This window comes from Saccostrea echinata, unplaced genomic scaffold (assembly GCF_033153115.1).
Source record: "Saccostrea echinata isolate AGI-Se365-2 ecotype Australia unplaced genomic scaffold, CSIRO_AGI_Sech_v1 ptg000009l, whole genome shotgun sequence".
In the NCBI taxonomy this organism is placed as follows: domain Eukaryota; kingdom Metazoa; phylum Mollusca; class Bivalvia; order Ostreida; family Ostreidae; genus Saccostrea; species Saccostrea echinata.
In genome coordinates, this window is record NW_026889758.1 from 18,244,021 (window position 1) to 18,261,677 (window position 17,657).

At 31.8% G+C, this 17,657-nt stretch overlaps 2 protein-coding genes across 2 annotated transcripts; both read right to left on the minus strand.

The window, feature by feature from the left end:
- Nucleotides 1-143: 143 nt before the first annotated feature.
- LOC133181945 (calmodulin-like) lies at nucleotides 144-8,314 on the minus strand. Its single transcript, XM_061316599.1, has 7 exons — nucleotides 8,196-8,314; nucleotides 8,085-8,115; nucleotides 7,759-7,902; nucleotides 7,031-7,279; nucleotides 1,081-1,224; nucleotides 509-745; nucleotides 144-286 (listed from the first exon to the last, which is right to left on the minus strand). The coding sequence occupies exons 1-7, from the start codon at nucleotides 8,244-8,246 to the stop codon at nucleotides 243-245; spliced, it is 900 nt and encodes a 299-aa protein (XP_061172583.1). The 5' UTR covers nucleotides 8,247-8,314; the 3' UTR covers nucleotides 144-242.
- A 3,045-nt stretch (nucleotides 8,315-11,359) lies between these two features.
- LOC133181942 (calmodulin-A-like) lies at nucleotides 11,360-17,436 on the minus strand. The gene is made up of 5 exons (XM_061316594.1): nucleotides 17,097-17,436; nucleotides 14,609-14,651; nucleotides 14,119-14,262; nucleotides 12,968-13,210; nucleotides 11,360-12,049 (listed from the first exon to the last, which is right to left on the minus strand). The coding sequence occupies exons 1-5, from the start codon at nucleotides 17,097-17,099 to the stop codon at nucleotides 12,009-12,011; spliced, it is 474 nt and encodes a 157-aa protein (XP_061172578.1). The 5' UTR covers nucleotides 17,100-17,436; the 3' UTR covers nucleotides 11,360-12,008.
- Nucleotides 17,437-17,657: the final 221 nt, after the last annotated feature.

Consider the following 17,657-nt stretch of genomic DNA (forward strand, 5'->3'; position numbering starts at 1 on the left):
GCATCCATCATTGCTGTATACAAAACTGAACCAAAGAAGTGCACAAGAGGTTGTTCGCCAGTATTTACTTTCTTATATTCTGGTACAGATCAACAGAAATTGCTTGTTCATTCCATGATAAGCAAAAAGAAAAAGGTCTGGAAATGAATATCAATCATATTCAATGCACATTTATTTTGATTTCTTCACACCGTCTTCTTTAATTTCTATCAGAAAGAGTTTGGTATTACAACCGTATAAACTCAGCTATCATATCTTGAAGACTGTGTCACCAGCTTTATATAATCTGAAAGTAAAAAAAGTCTTTATAAAAAAAATTTAAATAACAAATTTAAAAATATCTTAAAGGCAAAAGAAATATCTGTAGTCCATGACGAAAGTCAATGACACTTTAATTAAACTTTGGCAATAACCCTCTAATTAGAAAAATGTACACGTAATTCATAGATGGTCTCTTCGTGTCAGAATGGTACTGATCTAAAGAATCAATACTCAATAAACGAATTACCTTGAAAATCGACCTTTCCTTTTTGGTTAAAGTCAGCAATTTGTATCATTTCATTGACTTCTTCCTCCGTGTACTTTTCACCTAGATTTGTCATCAGATGCCTAAGTTCTCGGACTGTAATATATCCGTCTCCATCCTTATCAAAAATTCGAAAGGCTCTTTGTAATTCATCCTCGATATCTGCTTGTCGCATTCTAAGAGTCAGTGCGTTGACAAAATCGTGGAATCCAAATTCCCCTAAATTCCATCGAATTACAAGAAATTGCAATTAAAAGTCCATTTAAACACGAATGACATAATTGCATGGCGGAAAAAACGAACATAGAACTGACGTCACAAGAGCAATAAAAGCTGTCTGCACATCTTGTATTACAATTACTGTCTAAATCAACATTTGATAATGAAACATCAATAGAAATATCTGATGGAAAACGTAACATTTCTAGAATACCTAGGAGTAAGCAAAATATTTAAAAAATAAATTTTAAAAAAATGATTAATAGGTTCAACAACATTATTTTGATCTTATTTGTTGAAAATATTTATTAACTAAAAAGAACATTATATAATACCATCTTTATTCAGAAGTTTTGCCATGTTGTTGATATCTGATCGTCTTGCTGTAGGATCTATTTTGCGAATGATATCGGGAAGTTGCGATATTGCCACCTTCCCCGTCCCACTGGTGTCCAACATTTCAAAGGCAGCGCGAAATTCTAAACATTCAAATCTTAGATAATGTTATGTAGTTAAAAGATGCTACACGACTTATATCATCACGGTAACACCTACTACATAAAAGCTAAATAGAGAAATTTGTTTCTCACCTTCAGTTTAAGGACATTGTATTATATAAGTATTTAAATGAAAGGTTTTTACAGTCTCTTCATAGCCTGTTTAATTAAACGGTAAGAAGAGAAATGATGGGACAGGTTTAACAGTCATTGATAGAAAATGTATGGTCTCTATACATTTCTCTAATTCAAATCTTTTAGTGAGGAAAATAAAACTGCTTTTTTCTATTTACATTTCATATACTGCGTAGGATGAATCCATTGCTTACTATGTTTACATGTTCTTTTTCTGAAATTAACATTTAAACAACCAGCAAATTGACAGAGAAATAAAAAATATAATCCTACCTGTAACTTGCTCATCAGTTAATACGTCGGGCCAAGCATTTGCCTATAAAAGGACATTTATATCAATATAAACATAAGCAGAAAATACACTGTAAAAAAAGATTACAATTTAAAATACTAGACGATTGGTAATATTTTCATGATACATGTATCATAAAATATATATATCAAGACATCAAGAATACGCCTCACCATCTTACGAGAAAAACAGACAGTCGTCTTCACAACCTTCTTCTAAGCCATTCCGCCAAATTGCAGTTAGTACACCGCGGTATATGTCTTGTCAGCTGGTGAGGTGCACTGGTTTCTATCTTATATTTCACACGAAGAACATGTCTTACTTTCTGGATTTTAATCATTATCAATTTAATCAATTCATTTTGGCTTTAGGTTTCTAGTCGACAAGCTATACACCTTTTTTATTTTTAAAACCCAGTCTTTTATATCTTGAAAAGTGTGAAAATTTTGTAGAGCTCGCTGTCAAAATAGTTTAATCAATAGATAAATGGTGTATCTGTCGTCACGAAGTTAAAGATATACGTATATTATTAAACAATCATCCAGATATCTCAAAATCTATGCAATTCTTCCGTTATGTCCATATAAAACTTTGACTTTAAATTCCCATGTTGATTTTACTAATAAAATTAAAATAGGAACAGAACATATAACATTCCTACTAATACATATCTTACAAACTTTTCTATCATTTATTTCTCATTCACTTTGTAAAGGACTTGATGATTCGGTTATATTGTTAATTAAACAAATTAATTGTACAATGAATTAATTCTTAGTCTTAATTAATCTTGTAAAGGAATAGAAACACGATTTCAAGGGTCTATCGAAAATTTAAATCATGTTAATAATTATAGTTAATTATAGTTAATTATAGTTAAACTAAACGTAGGAGGGATTGTCAAAAAGTTCATGGACTGACGTCATAAAATTAATACCGCTTATTATACATCAATGAATTATACACATTTATTTAAAATCATATTTTCTACCTGCAGAATAGACTATAAGTCAAACGGTTGATCTTTGAATAAATTGTAAATGTTTCCTTAATCAATGGTATCTCCACACGGCGCAACCTCAAAGTACGAGGTATTTCTTTGTGAGTATAAAATGAACATATCCTTTGAAATGAGCATTTGTCATCCAATAATCAATTGAAGTCATTAGTTTGATTTGACATAACCTTGTCGTAAAATTTACAATTTTACCTCAATTTTTCAGATCTGTGAGATCTTACCGTTAATTCAAAAGAGAGTACTAAACTCTTATTGGTTAAGGGGTTTTGAAAAACTCACATAGACTTAAGAAACTTTAGAACAGACCAATGGAGAAGACAAAATTTGTACAGATTACTCATTTTTAAAAGGCACAAAAGATTCAGAGAGAGAAGAGACACATTTAATGCTGATTCGCGGACCGGGTGTCCAAATTAAGTCAGTTATGTCAAAAAGTAACATTGCCCGTGTGCCTTAAAAATTTAATTTGAACGTCAACGAGCGGATTAAGGCAAAGTCAACTAAGAATCTTTCATCTTAAGTGTAGGTTTATTTTCAATATTTTGTTTTGAAATCGGCTGTTCATGAAATTTTAAAGTCATATAAACAAGATGAGTTTCAATCAGTTTTAATACAAGGATGTCTCGTCAAGAAAAGTATATTGAGGCAGTAGGAAGGAACATCGAGGGGCGATGACGTTGTCAAACGTCATAAAACAAAAGCACCTGGTGATCATATTATATCTTTTCCATTTAACGATAATTGGCTAATAGTAAACATATACATATAGAGCTAAATTAGCTAAATTATATATATATATATATATATATATATATATATATATATATATATATATATATATATATATATATATATATATATATATATTATAGTAATAATAATAAGACATGACGTCATAACATTTAACGTACAACAAAAACATGGTCCATTTGAAAACGTATACTTGGTAAAAAGTAACACAGCCCAATTGAAATATAAGGCTTATTTGATGACAGGTGACTTGCTTTACTTGACATGATGTAGATAGCATCCGACGGTGTAAGACGTTAGGAAGATGTATTCCATTTATCGTATGCATTTGTGTAAGGTGGGACAGCTATCACGGTACAAAGTCCATATGCATTGGGCAGAAACAGACAACAGTTAATGAAGGTAATTTAATATCAAGCAGTGATCACCATAAATTGATAGGCATCTCGTTAGAGTTCTTTTTTCTGTATCGGGAATTGATACATATACTTAACATGTTTCATTTGATAATGTTCAGGGGATGCCAGGCATGATATTTTATCCGAGAAACGGCAGTGACATGATAGGTAACGACATCCTTCAATGAACAGATTTTATACGAAATCTGGTAGTGAAAAACATCCACAAACCAAAAAGAAAAAGAACATGGATCCCATTGCCTATTCACAGGTTTATATAAATATATATAATTGGTGGCATATTTATTTTTGATGTGCCATCTTTTTGCTGTATACTTACTGTTTTTTATATTTTTTGCAAATATTGTTTATCGGTAAATTTAGGGGATCAGCATATTGATATGTATTGTGTGAATACCTTTTGGTCTGATCCCCTATCATGTTTATGTATATATATTTCTTATTTTCGTCATTTTTAATAAATGACATATTTCATCTCAACATTGGTGTTGATTTCATTGATTATAACTCAGCAAAAACAGAGCTGCGGTGAGTTTGTGCAGCATGAGGAAACATAAAACAACAATTATGTAAATAATTTCATTTATGTGTTGAATGCTGTCTAGTTTTCTTTTGTTTAAATGTAAGTAAGTAAATATTGTATTTTGTATTGTTTTAAATCTCAATATATTGATTTTTCTTCATCGGCTTGAATTCTCCCATGCCTTGCAGGTGTCAGGTGCACGTTATGCAATTTTCCCCATTTCTTCAGTTTCGGCTACTTGTTACACAACTCCAAAATTTTCCATGGTCAAACCTTACCCCTATGCAAGCTAATAGCCAATCAGAAATGACCATCATGGTCACGTGTTTTGATGCTGTCGGTGGCTGACCAGTCAGCGATGGGTCATTCTCGCCTCATCTATGCTACTAATAACAACAAAATATTTGGCACACCCACCACCACCCCTGTCTTTCCTACCTTATTTTGCATTTATATATTTTAATTTTACTGGCATATTTATTTTTGATGTGCCATCTTTTTGCTGTATACTTACTGTTTTTTATATTTTTTGCAAATATTGTTTATCGGTAAATTTAGGGGATCAGCATATTGATATGTATTGTGTGAATACCTTTTGGTCTGATCCCCTATCATGTTTATGTATATATATTTCTTATTTTCGTCATTTTTAATAAATGACATATTTCATCTCAACATTGGTGTTGATTTCATTGATTATAACTCAGCAAAAACAGAGCTGCGGTGAGTTTGTGCAGCATGAGGAAACATAAAACAACAATTATGTAAATAATTTCATTTATGTGTTGAATGCTGTCTAGTTTTCTTTTGTTTAAATGTAAGTAAGTAAATATTGTATTTTGTATTGTTTTAAATCTCAATATATTGATTTTTCTTCATCGGCTTGAATTCTCCCATGCCTTGCAGGTGTCAGGTGCACGTTATGCAATTTTCCCCATTTCTTCAGTTTCGGCTACTTGTTACACAACTCCAAAATTTTCCATGGTCAAACCTTACCCCTATGCAAGCTAATAGCCAATCAGAAATGACCATCATGGTCACGTGTTTTGATGCTGTCGGTGGCTGACCAGTCAGCGTTGGGTCATTCTCGCCTCATCTATGCTACTAATAACAACAAAATATTTGGCACACCCACCACCACCCCTGTCTTTCCTACCTTATTTTGCATTTATATATTTTAATTTTACTGGCATATTTATTTTTGATGTGCCATCTTTTTGCTGTATACTTACTGTTTTTTATATTTTTTGCAAATATTGTTTATCGGTAAATTTAGGGGATCAGCATATTGATATGTATTGTGTGAATACCTTTTGGTCTGATCCCCTATCATGTTTATGTATATATATTTCTTATTTTCGTCATTTTTAATAAATGACATATTTCATCTCAACATTGGTGTTGATTTCATTGATTATAACTCAGCAAAAACAGAGCTGCGGTGAGTTTGTGCAGCATGAGGAAACATAAATATATATAATGTGCTGATTACCTTTAGCATAAGTTTAACTTACGATGTGTATATTAACCTTTCACAGAATGATGGATATGTTCAGCATGAGTTCGAAGGATACTCGAAATAGAAGACACATCTGTTTCATATTTGGGTGATTTTAAAAAAAGTCAGAAAAAGACATTGATGGCAAACTGACAATTAAACTTTATGATAAATGTGATGTCTTCATTTTTTCTATCGTCAACTTCATCTATTCATATAGCAATTTCCACTATCACCTGCATATGGAGTTTGTGTCTCAGTTGATTCGATAGGCAAAGCATTTACTACATACGAACACTTTCTAAAACGAGGCATATTACAAATAAGTTGATGGTACAAGGATATCAATAATCTCCTTTAAAGTAAACATTTCGCATAGCCTATGGTCGATACAATGATCTTGTTTGCAAATAAAATCTGTCATTAAGTCGAATGTTAACTGAAAATTGTTCATACAGATTGTTAGGCCATTATGTTCACATTGCAATGTCTACAGATTTTTCCGTCTTTTCCGATCATGACAAGGAGCACATGCGGGTGTGAACAGTCGGCAGGGGATGCTCACTCCTCTATTGCACCTTATCCCACCTCTGATGCTTTAGAAGTTGCTCTGCTCCTGATTTCTATTGTTTGAATGGACTTCTGAGTTTGTATACTGTTTGTTATCTTCATAGTCCATGACATTTGATAGTCACGCCACATCATAGTAACAATAAAGACATACACGTATATACAGCTGTATTTTCTGAAAATTTTCTTCAAAGAAAATCAAAATAAACCATTAAAAATGCAGGTAATCTATCACAAAAGCATTGACAAAGCGCAAAATTGTCACTCTGCGTTTTTTTCAGATGTCATGGAAACAAACCTCGAACATAGCGTACTTGATTGTTTATGTTGTTATTTACATCTTACTCAATATGATTCTATATCACAGATGAAAAATTGCACATCATTTGATGTTAAATGAACGTTTTGCGTATCCCTTTTTTAACAAGAATGTCTTTCACGTAGTAATCATCATTTTTACGAAGTCTGAAAAATAGATATACGTATAAAAGATCATATGTTAAAAAGATTAATTGAAACAAAACAGTATTTGTAAGATTATGTATTTTTCAGTATGTTCAAAATATACCATATACTATTTCACCTGTTATGTTAACTAATCCGTCCTCGTCTTTGTCAGCCTTTTGTATAAGTTCTTCTGCTTCCTGTTCTGTGATGCCATTACCCAGGGCCGCCATTGCTTCTCTAAGATCATGAGCAGTGATCGTCCCACAACCATCCATATCGAATACGCTGAACACCTCTGTTAATTCTTCCTCCGTTATAATTTCTGTCTGGTCCCCTCTTTTGACCATGATTTCCATGAAATCGAGGTAGCTTATGAAACCATTTGCTTAAAAGAGACAAGGCCATATCACTGAAATCCATTCCGTAATCATTGATTTGTACTCACTCTGTTCATTATGATAAGTCTTAAGTTATTTGCATTTACTTAGACACATTGTATAAGAACCTTTTAAGAATTGTAAAATACATGTATTTTTTACACAAAATCTGAAATATTTTAGATATATTCCCCAGGACCCCAAAAGACTTGTAGAATACATGTAGTTTTTTTTACACAAAATATTAAACACTTTAAACATATTACAGAGGGTTTCTCACTCAGTATGATCAAATTATAATTCCTTAGTTGAAATCAAATGTATTCCTTTAAGTGATAAACTACATGTGTACGCTCTTTCGTTTGCTATATTATTTATTTGCGAAATTAATCAGGTTTTCCTTCCCGATATCCATTCATTTTTACACGTGAACTATAGATATCATGAAATCTTTGTTACAAATGTAGAACATAAAAATCAAGCTTACCACTTCTGTCGTACTCCTGTATCATTGATTTAATGTCGTCATGGGCAATATCCTGGCCTAAAGCCTTCATGACTTTTTCCAAGTTCTCTACGGATATCGTCCCATTCTTATCCTTATCAAAACGTCTGAACACTTGCTGGTACACTTTATAACAAATATGAAGTAAAAGATAAATTTCAAATTGCAGTTATATTTTCTGTATATAAAGTGATTTTTTATATACATTCCCTCCTAGGTCAAGGCAAACTTTACATACATATAGATTTTATTTACTATTTCTCCCAATAAAATTGGTGATACATGTATTCAGAAAAATAATGACTTACACTTTATTTGCTCATCGGTTATGACAGGCTCCTAAAATACGAAAAAACAAACACTGAGAAACAGAATCGAAGATGCACATCCTGCGCAGTTTCACTTAGTTTCCAAATTACCTTTTTAACTGGTTTCTTTTTCTTTCTCCTAACAACCTTTTTCGGTGGCATTATTAATTCTTTCTAGTTTGTATTTATCATGGAATCCAGTAAGTTTTAGAGTGCGTTTTCACATATCCATTTCAAAAGACAACAACCAGGGGTTACAGATATCCAAGTTTTGTTTACAAACTTAAAAAAACTTGACAAGAGTGTAAGGTGCTCTACAGTAAAATGAATTCAATAGACTCTTGGCAGGGTTTATATTTTTGGTTGCCTTTCTAATCTACTTTTATCATAGTTCCACTGATAATCTGAGCTAATCATAAGGTTTTGTAATAAATCTAATTTGAAAGAACTAAATACAGGTAGAAGTAAACAAAGATGGCTTACCATAACCGCATAATCGTTTAAAATCTTTGCTAATGGCAGTATTTCAATAGGGGAAGGTCGAATAACCTTGAATTTAAATCTCTTCGTACAAAGACCGGTTGAATAGACATGTGTAAAGATCGATACCCATACCACAGCTCGTTAGGACTCTTAAATGTCACTATAATTATAAATACAAGGTCCAATAGTTTTTCCTTTAACACTGAGCCCTCGAACATATTCCGGTGAAGGTACCATGATAACATTTAAAGTTTCCTTGTAATGGAATCTTGCAAATTATTTGTGTCATTAAATAAATATACATATACTGAAAAGAAATGTAAACTTTTGCTCCATCTAAACATCTATTGATACTTAATGTATTTTATGAAGAAAAAAATCTAAAATACTTTTGTTTTTAAACAATCCTGAAACGTAAAAGACTAGATATGGTAATGGCCGAGTTTAGTCCCCTGTTTGATACAAAAATCAAAACGCAGTAAAAATCCGATAATTTGCAATTTTAAAACTAAAAATGACGCTTGTTTTAAAACCAGTATTGATTTTATTTCATAGTGTACAAGATAGCAACATGAGGAGGACGATTTGATTATTTAACATTTATTCTTCGATTCTCGTCACATTTTAGATACTTTTCATTTCGGGAAACACAAAGCACAAGCTTGCCTATATGAGATTTTCATACACAAGATTTTTCTGATACTGGTGCATGAAATATCTAAATTTGGTAGATAGGCAAGGTTGAACCCAACATTTTCTGAGAGAAAGTTTGGAAATTGACAGATTTCTTGACATTTCTGTGACCTCTGTGTATGCTATCATTGATTTTTCAAAACTCCAAATTCAGGGCAAAGGGGGGATCTTCTCCAATCGCGTTCTTTAAAGTAGATATCGATACTCTGATCAGAATCAGAAAATTTTATTTAAAGTCGGATTTTCAAACGTCCTGAGACGTTATATATATATATATATATATATATATATATATATATATATATATATATATATATATATATATATATATATATATATATATATATTAATATATATATATATATATATATATATATATATATATATATATATATATATATATATATATATATATATATATATATATATATATATATATATATAAAATTCATTTTTTCGATGGTTCGGAGAAAATTTTAAAGGTTTAAAAATGAATAAGCCACCCTTCATTTTTTAGATTATTATCGATCTTATCAGATTTCATTCATATCTCAAAGGAAAGTTTGAAGATAATAATAAAGTTACATGGGATGTAATTTGAAAACCAACAATAGCAAATTTTGAGAAATAATTTTGCCAGCAAGTAGCTACATGTCTTGCTTGATATCTTTTCGCATGGAGGTTTTATGGAAATAGGTGAAGACAAATATTGATTAATCTTAAAAACTCTGTAAACAATACGAATTGTAAACAGAGCAAAAACATAGACCCCTGAAAACATCTGAGGTGGGATCAGGTGCCTAGGATGATCAAGCATCCCCTGTCGACCGGTCACACCCGCCATAATCCCTCTGTAGTGATCAGGTGAACGTAGTGAACAGTACTGAGTAGTTAAAATTGATATAAAAACAACGGCCCAACAGTTTGTAGGATACGTGTTAGTAAAAATTCGACTGAACGATGTTTTACAGTATTTGGAAATAAGATCATTACAGCAACCATTGAATTTGCAAAATGCTGACTCGAAACAAAATTGAAGCCCTATACATGTAACATCCTTTTTCAAAACCCTGCCTCGGTTAAAAAAATTATCGTACTTGGAACATGCTTTTGCGTACCTAATTAGTTGAGAGACATAAACACGATATAAAGGTGAAAGTGGAAATTATATGTATAACTTCATAAAAAGGGATAGTTGACCATGGAAAAGTTTATAAGATAATTTACTTTTTGTTGGCCATTAATAAATGTAGTCAGTGTAACATCCAAGGATGAATCAGATGTGGCAGACTCTGTGGTGTAATTTATTTCGACTTCACTGGGATATATTCAGTCTACATATTCATGAATGAAAATATTTTTTATTAATTCATATTGTGAATATATCATGATGTCAATTTAAATGCCACGGCAAGAGTTTTCGTAAAATATATGGAGATAACGAACAGTATTCAAGCTCAAAAGTCCATTAAACAATACAAAATAGGAGCAGAGCAAACATCAGAGGTGGGATCAGGTGCCATGGAGGAGTGAGCATCCCCTGCCGACCTGTCATACCCGCCGTGTGCTCCTTGTCATGATCGGGAAATAACGGAAAAATCCGTCGACAATTCAGTGTGTAAATAATGGTCTAACAATTAGTTTGAAAAACGTCAGTCAGCATTTGACTCAGTGATAAATTGTATTTGCTGACAAGGTCATTGTATCGACCATAGAACTTACGAAATGATGACTTTAAACGAGACTGCTGATATTCCTGTTTTACCAACTTGTTTGTCAATAATTTACCTCGTTTTAGAAATTGTACATACGTAGAGCATGCTCTTGCGTATCGAATCAACTGAGAGATATAAACCCCGTATGCAGGTGATGAAGTTATATTGCTGCATAAGAAAGGGAAGATGATTGAAAAGTTAAAGTCATCACGTTTATCATAAAGCTTGGTTGTTAGATTACCATTAAAGAAAGGGAACTAAAAATGAGTGTAAGTTGGATTACCAATCAAAAAAATTTCTTCCAAAATGCACTTGTTATATTGACCTACAACAAATGTCAAGTTTGGGTAAGAAAAAAGAAACACTAATTCTTTTACTATGCTACTTTATTCATTTTTTTTTTTACACAAAACAGTGATTATTCAAGATTTTAAAAAAATTCGATTTGAAGAAGTACACATGTAATATGAAGTCAATATAGGGACATAATAAAAGTGCCTATGACCAAGATAATAAATGCTACAAATCGTTTTGAAATTGACAAGTGAAATGCCTGGAACACAATACATAAAATTCTTGAAATAAAAAAATTAAAAATAATAAAATGAATAAAAAAATAATAAAACGCAATATGCTTTTATAATTCTTTTCTTCTCTATGAAAAATTAATTACTTTGTGCTTTGGGATCCATAAACATTAAATGTATACTCAGTATATGAAATAAAATCCATAAAAATTGAACTGTGATAAGACAATAGAAATGTGTTCACACGGTATAAAATAGTCTAACTAGGATTATCTTCACCAAACCAGCAGTTTTGAGCATTATTTTTATCAACAAACTTGAAAAATATGATACGTAAATTTCATTCACTCGCACAAGTATTGATTCGATCATGTAGTTCAACAGTGTTGAACACCGGTATGTGATTTTCAGTCAGGCGTCCATTTTCAACAATGATCTGAATTTCGTTAGCAGATTGATAAAATTCATTTCTCTTAGCATTCACTCAATTTCCTGTTTGTTGATTTCTAAGAGTCTTTCTTCCCAGATGCCATCATTTTAACAAACTCTGAAAGAAACAAAATATCTTTAAATCAGCATCTACACCCGAACATTGTAAACCTAGAAATGCTTCCAGATACCCTTCAGAAAATGATAAAAATATGTTGACAAATATTTTTTTTTAAACTTAGTAATAGCTGTAAGTCTAAATCTATATAAAAATGTGTCAGCTTGAACTTAAACCTACGGTGGCTGGTATAGGACATGGTATGTGTAAGTGTTTACAATCATATCAGTGTTAAACGTAAATGACTTACTTTTTATGTACTAAAATTACAAGCCCGTGGGAAGCAATTTCAATTAGGAGCACAACCAAACATTTCCAGTTTGGGGGACACCACCAAGCAATAATTTATTGACAAGCGTATAAAAAAATAAATTAATTAAAATTAATAATAATAAAAATAAAGGTCATCAGACATTATTATTGAGGGGGCACAAGTATGAAATAGCTCTGTTTTCTATAGTAATCTATATATCGCAAAATTAGGGGAGGGGGCAGTACTACTTAATGTCTACAATCATTTCAGTTAAACTTCTATGGCTTTTGATGTTTTAAAACAAAATTTTTTTTTAAAGATTTAGATTGACTTGCAAACTGTCCTTTAACCTCCATACTCTTAAAAGTTTTCAAACATCAGTCATAATACATCTTTTTGACATCTAATGAATGTATTTAAGATAGACTTATTTTTAAGATGAATGTGCGTTTTTCATGCCTAATGAATGACGAATGGATTTTCGTCTACAAAATATGAATTTGTCAAAAGAAGAATTGATCAATGAGGGTGCGTGGCCGTGAAATTTGATATAATTATGTATCCAGTAATGTTGCATACCTATCAATATTTCAGTAGTGTCGTTCAATATTGCATGAAGGATCTATTGTTACTAATACAATGTGTCTCATTTTGTCTTAAATTACCTTCGTAGTTGACCTGACCATCACCATCTAGATCCGCTTCTTTGATCATTTCATCAACTTCTTCGTCTGTGAGTCGTTCTCCGAGACTCTTCATCACGTGACGTAATTCGGAAGCGCTTATGAATCCATTACCGTCCTTATCGAACACTTTGAAGGCTTCCTTTAATTCTTCTGTAGTGTCTGTATCTCTCATCTTACGAGCCATCATTTGAAGAAATTCGTCAAAATCGATCGTTCCGCTTTCTGAAAGATAGTTATCAACAGAATGATGTTTTTTAAACATACCTTTTAGAAGTATTATCAAGAATACATCTTACTTTAATAAGATTTTAACCAATCTTTATAAACAGCTTTAGATGGTATTTAGACGTATATAGTTAATTTTATATCGATAAGATACGTTTGCTAGGCATAGTGTGTACCTATAAAAGGTCTTTAAAGAAGATATTACATATTTCTTTAATCCATAAATGTTATACAATGCAGAAGAATAACACATCAGTCCAGAAAATACTCAGTCTCCATTCGTAAGATGGTTAATGCTTAAAATGAGAGCATTGAGAGGTCATCTGGTTATCACTTATAGAATGCATTAATTTTATTAATACAGCAAACTGAAGGGATAAAAAAAATAGTAGTAACTGTCTACTCACAGGGAGTTACACTTTTCAACATAGTGAATAAAGTGATGACAGTTTTTAAACCTTTATAGTTCTCTTATAATCGATCTCAAATTCCCAACTGAATGCTAGTTCCTTCAATGATCAATGAATACTAAAGGTTTAAATGTATTTCGAATGATTCGATCATCGGTATGAAATTTATACTTCTCCACTAATGACAATTATCAATTCTATATCATGGAATAAATGTATAAATAGTGGAAATCTAAGACTGCATTTGTTCGTACATGTATGGCATTAAGAAAGTGACAAATATGTTTTATCACTTTGACGTCTTTTTGTGTCAAAAAGGAACGAATCTGAGAAATTCTGACTTTGTCATTCGTGCAATGAATGCAGTCCGATAACCATTTTTAAAAACAATGAACAAACAAATAGATGTGACAACCAGTAAGCCGAGACAGAAACAGGATCTCATTATACAATCCAATGACAGGTCAGCGACATGAAGTGAATGACAACACGTACCGTCGTAGTCCACTTCGTTGATCATATCCTGGAGCTCGCTTTCGGTGGGATTTTGTCCGAGACTGCGCATAACTGTACCCAGCTCTGTCGTTGTTATACTTCCGTCCCCATCCTTGTCAAACAAGTTGAAAGCTTCCCTGAATTCTAATAAAATTTTTAAAAAATGAAAACTTGTGTTACAGAAAACATATCTATTAGTTCATAAAGTTTGGTATAAATAATGACTATTTTCGGAAAATATTATCATTAATTAGGAAGTGGATAGCTAGTGTTGATATCAATTTGATTTAATTATTTACGTTGATTTACTTTTTTAGTATGAGCATTGATATTTCACATACGTCAATCAATGATATTTGGGGTGGTTTCTTTAGATTTCTTTTCAAAAAATATTTTATCATTAAATGTATAAAATATCACGGACTCACTGAGCTCGAGAGTGGTACCTATCGATGTTAAGTGAGTACTGCTGAAAACAGTTGAAACTCACCTGCAACTTGTTCGTCAGATAGCTTGATTTGTTCTTTTTGTGCCTAAAAAGACATTTTCATGTAGTGTATTTTACAGTCATTCTAATAAAAAAAAAATACAGAAAGTGATACACGTTTCAATGTAAACAAGCTTATAAATGCATAATTTGCTGAAGGATAAATGAGTTCGCTTGTTTGTTAGGCGATTGTTAATAATGAGAATATTCCACTCATCAGCCTTAAATTTACCTTCACTAACTTTACGTTTTACCATCTTGAATCTACTGTAATCGGTATATGATACTTTTAGAAAATGTTTTTCCTAGACTTTGCACTTATATCGCAATAAAAAAAAGAGTAGATCAACTCATAATTGATTCAATGGGATCCCAAATAAACTTGGCTTAAAACTAGCTGAGAGCATTGTTCAATTATTCCCGATGTAAAAGAAAGGTGACTGTAGCTTTAATTCTGTTGGCCTTAAAAATCTGCTTTTTAAACTCTGCTTCATCGATTTCTATAAATCGTTTCAGTTGATCAAGCACGACTGGGCAAATAAGCTAGCTCTTCTATGTATGAAAGGAAAATGGTCATTTTGTGAGATACTCAGTAATTCCAGTGAAATGAATAATATAAAATATATTGATGTTTTTTAAAAAGACAGTTAAGAAAAGAACCATGAGACCTGGGGTAAAGGGTATTGCTTAGGGATAACCTTAAATATAGTGTACAGAGAGTGTACCAGGAACGTGTTCGAGCATATTTCGAATTAATGTCTTCCAGCTGTGCCAAATTCAATTATTGACGCCTCTGAAGCGTGAAAGTATGCAACTATTATTTGATATAACAATAACATATTATTGATTGTAAAAGAACAAAAGGATTGGCTATATGTAATACCATGCCCATTGCTTTACCAATTATTAGTGAAATATACCTTCAGTTTCGGAACATCTAATATTAATGATAGCAAGTTGCGTTGATCGATTAAAGAGCGATCATAAATACAAAGAACTCCCTACAGGATATGTTTGTGGAGGGAATACTTTTATTTCAGATCCCAAATGAATGGTAAACATAGATTAATATTCCTGGTTTATTGAAAGCCGTGCGATGTATCAGTCACGTGACCAGAATGTCGGTCTGTTAATGCGAGTTTATTTTTTGAGCAAAGTCCCAATCAGACACAGTTGAGTACCAAATAGCGTGACGATAGAGCAACGTGATCGATAGTCTAAACGCTGATAAATGAGGGAAAAACATTAAATATGCAAGAGTTAAAAGAAAACGTGCCAATGCAAAATCATATGTTGTTATTGTATTTTCAAGTAGAGTTTATCGATTGTAATAATGCAATTATCTTGGCGTGCTAAAGTTTTCCCTCTTCTCGGCATCAACCCATACCATTTACTTGTATGCCTTGCCGATAAAATCCTTAAATTATAGTAAAAGTATACCAGAATATGGGTATGCCTAAAAATATTATGATTATGGACACTTTGCCTTATCTAAAACGCACTAAATGTATATGGTGTAAACAATATGAAAAAAACGTGATATATTAAAATTATTTGAAAACGAATAAGAAACTAAATAACTTTTTTTTAAGAAATCAAGAGAATATGTGTAGGAACACAAGTACACGCTTAACTATGATGTGCATTTGTCAGATTGTTGAAATTTTATTGAAAATATGGATTTAATAACGGAGGACTGATTTTTAATGTCGAAAGTCTGAATTCCAGACCTTATTTATTTTAAATAAAGCATAGTAAAATAAACAGAAAAATCATATTTCAAATTGATTTCAAATTCATTTCATATCCAATACTTTGTCCTTATTTAAAAGGAAATGTATCTCTTGAAATATAAAAGTCTATTAAACATAGCGTTAACTGTACTATTTTAAAACATTCCTCCGTTGATTGAATGATAGAGCACGCAATTAATAAAAAAAAATGTTATAATATGGAAAGGAAAACAGATATGAAAAGGAAACTATTCCATGCAATTAAAAAAAAAAACAATAGAATAGTGAGTAATTGATTAATGCTTGAAAAGGTGCATTTATCAAGGCTAAAGAAATGTGTCAATGTCTCTAATTCTTGCAGCTGTTTCAAGCTCCACGGCGATAAAGTGATTAGGAGGTTATCATTCATCCTTGTAAGGATTTCTCCAAATCGATTTTGTTTTCAAATGTTTCTTACAAAAATTAACAAATTGGTTCCATTGCCGTTGTTTGTTCTGCTCACATATTTACAACCACAGAATCGATGTCGGTAACGTTAGATCCACGATCACTCGACTTCTTAAACACTTCTTTTATAGATTATCATAAGTACTACGTGTATATGTACCATTATGAACCTAAATGTATTTCAAGTACTTTGAATTCGAAAACTTCTAGACTGCAGCCTCTCTTAATTAATTGTCAAGATTTCGTTCGAAAATCTTACAAAAAAGTTAATAATTTAAATAATAAATAAAAGTTCAATAAATTTTACTTACCATTTTTTTATGTTCACTTGTTATTTGAAATATAAAGATTTTCTTTTTCTCCTTCTATTTGATGAGATAAGCTTCACCACGATTGCTCCGTTATTATATCAATAGCTGTCACAATGCGACATGTTCTATCCGCATTAATAATAGAATAGTATTGGGCCGCACTCTACGTCCCTGGCGCACCCGAACTGAACGCGACTAGCATCACAGAACGCGGCTTAATTCATCGCCGAATATCGATCCTAGGTAGACCAAACTTGCCTCTATTGTTTGTCGCATAATTAATCAAACAAAACAGATTTTTGCACAATTTTTTCATCAATATGCTTGACCAAATTACACAATTAATCGTTACATTCCACTAATGGACTGATTGTCATTATACTAATCATCGTAAAATCAACAATTTAAACGATGTCTGTTTTATTGCCAAACATCGAGAATATTTGAAATTACTCATAGTCCATTATCTCGTCATGGAGCATAGTAAAACTGTGATAGCAAAGAGAAGTCTCACAATAATTCATGATTATGGCATTATGGCCAATCAATTAAATGTTTTAG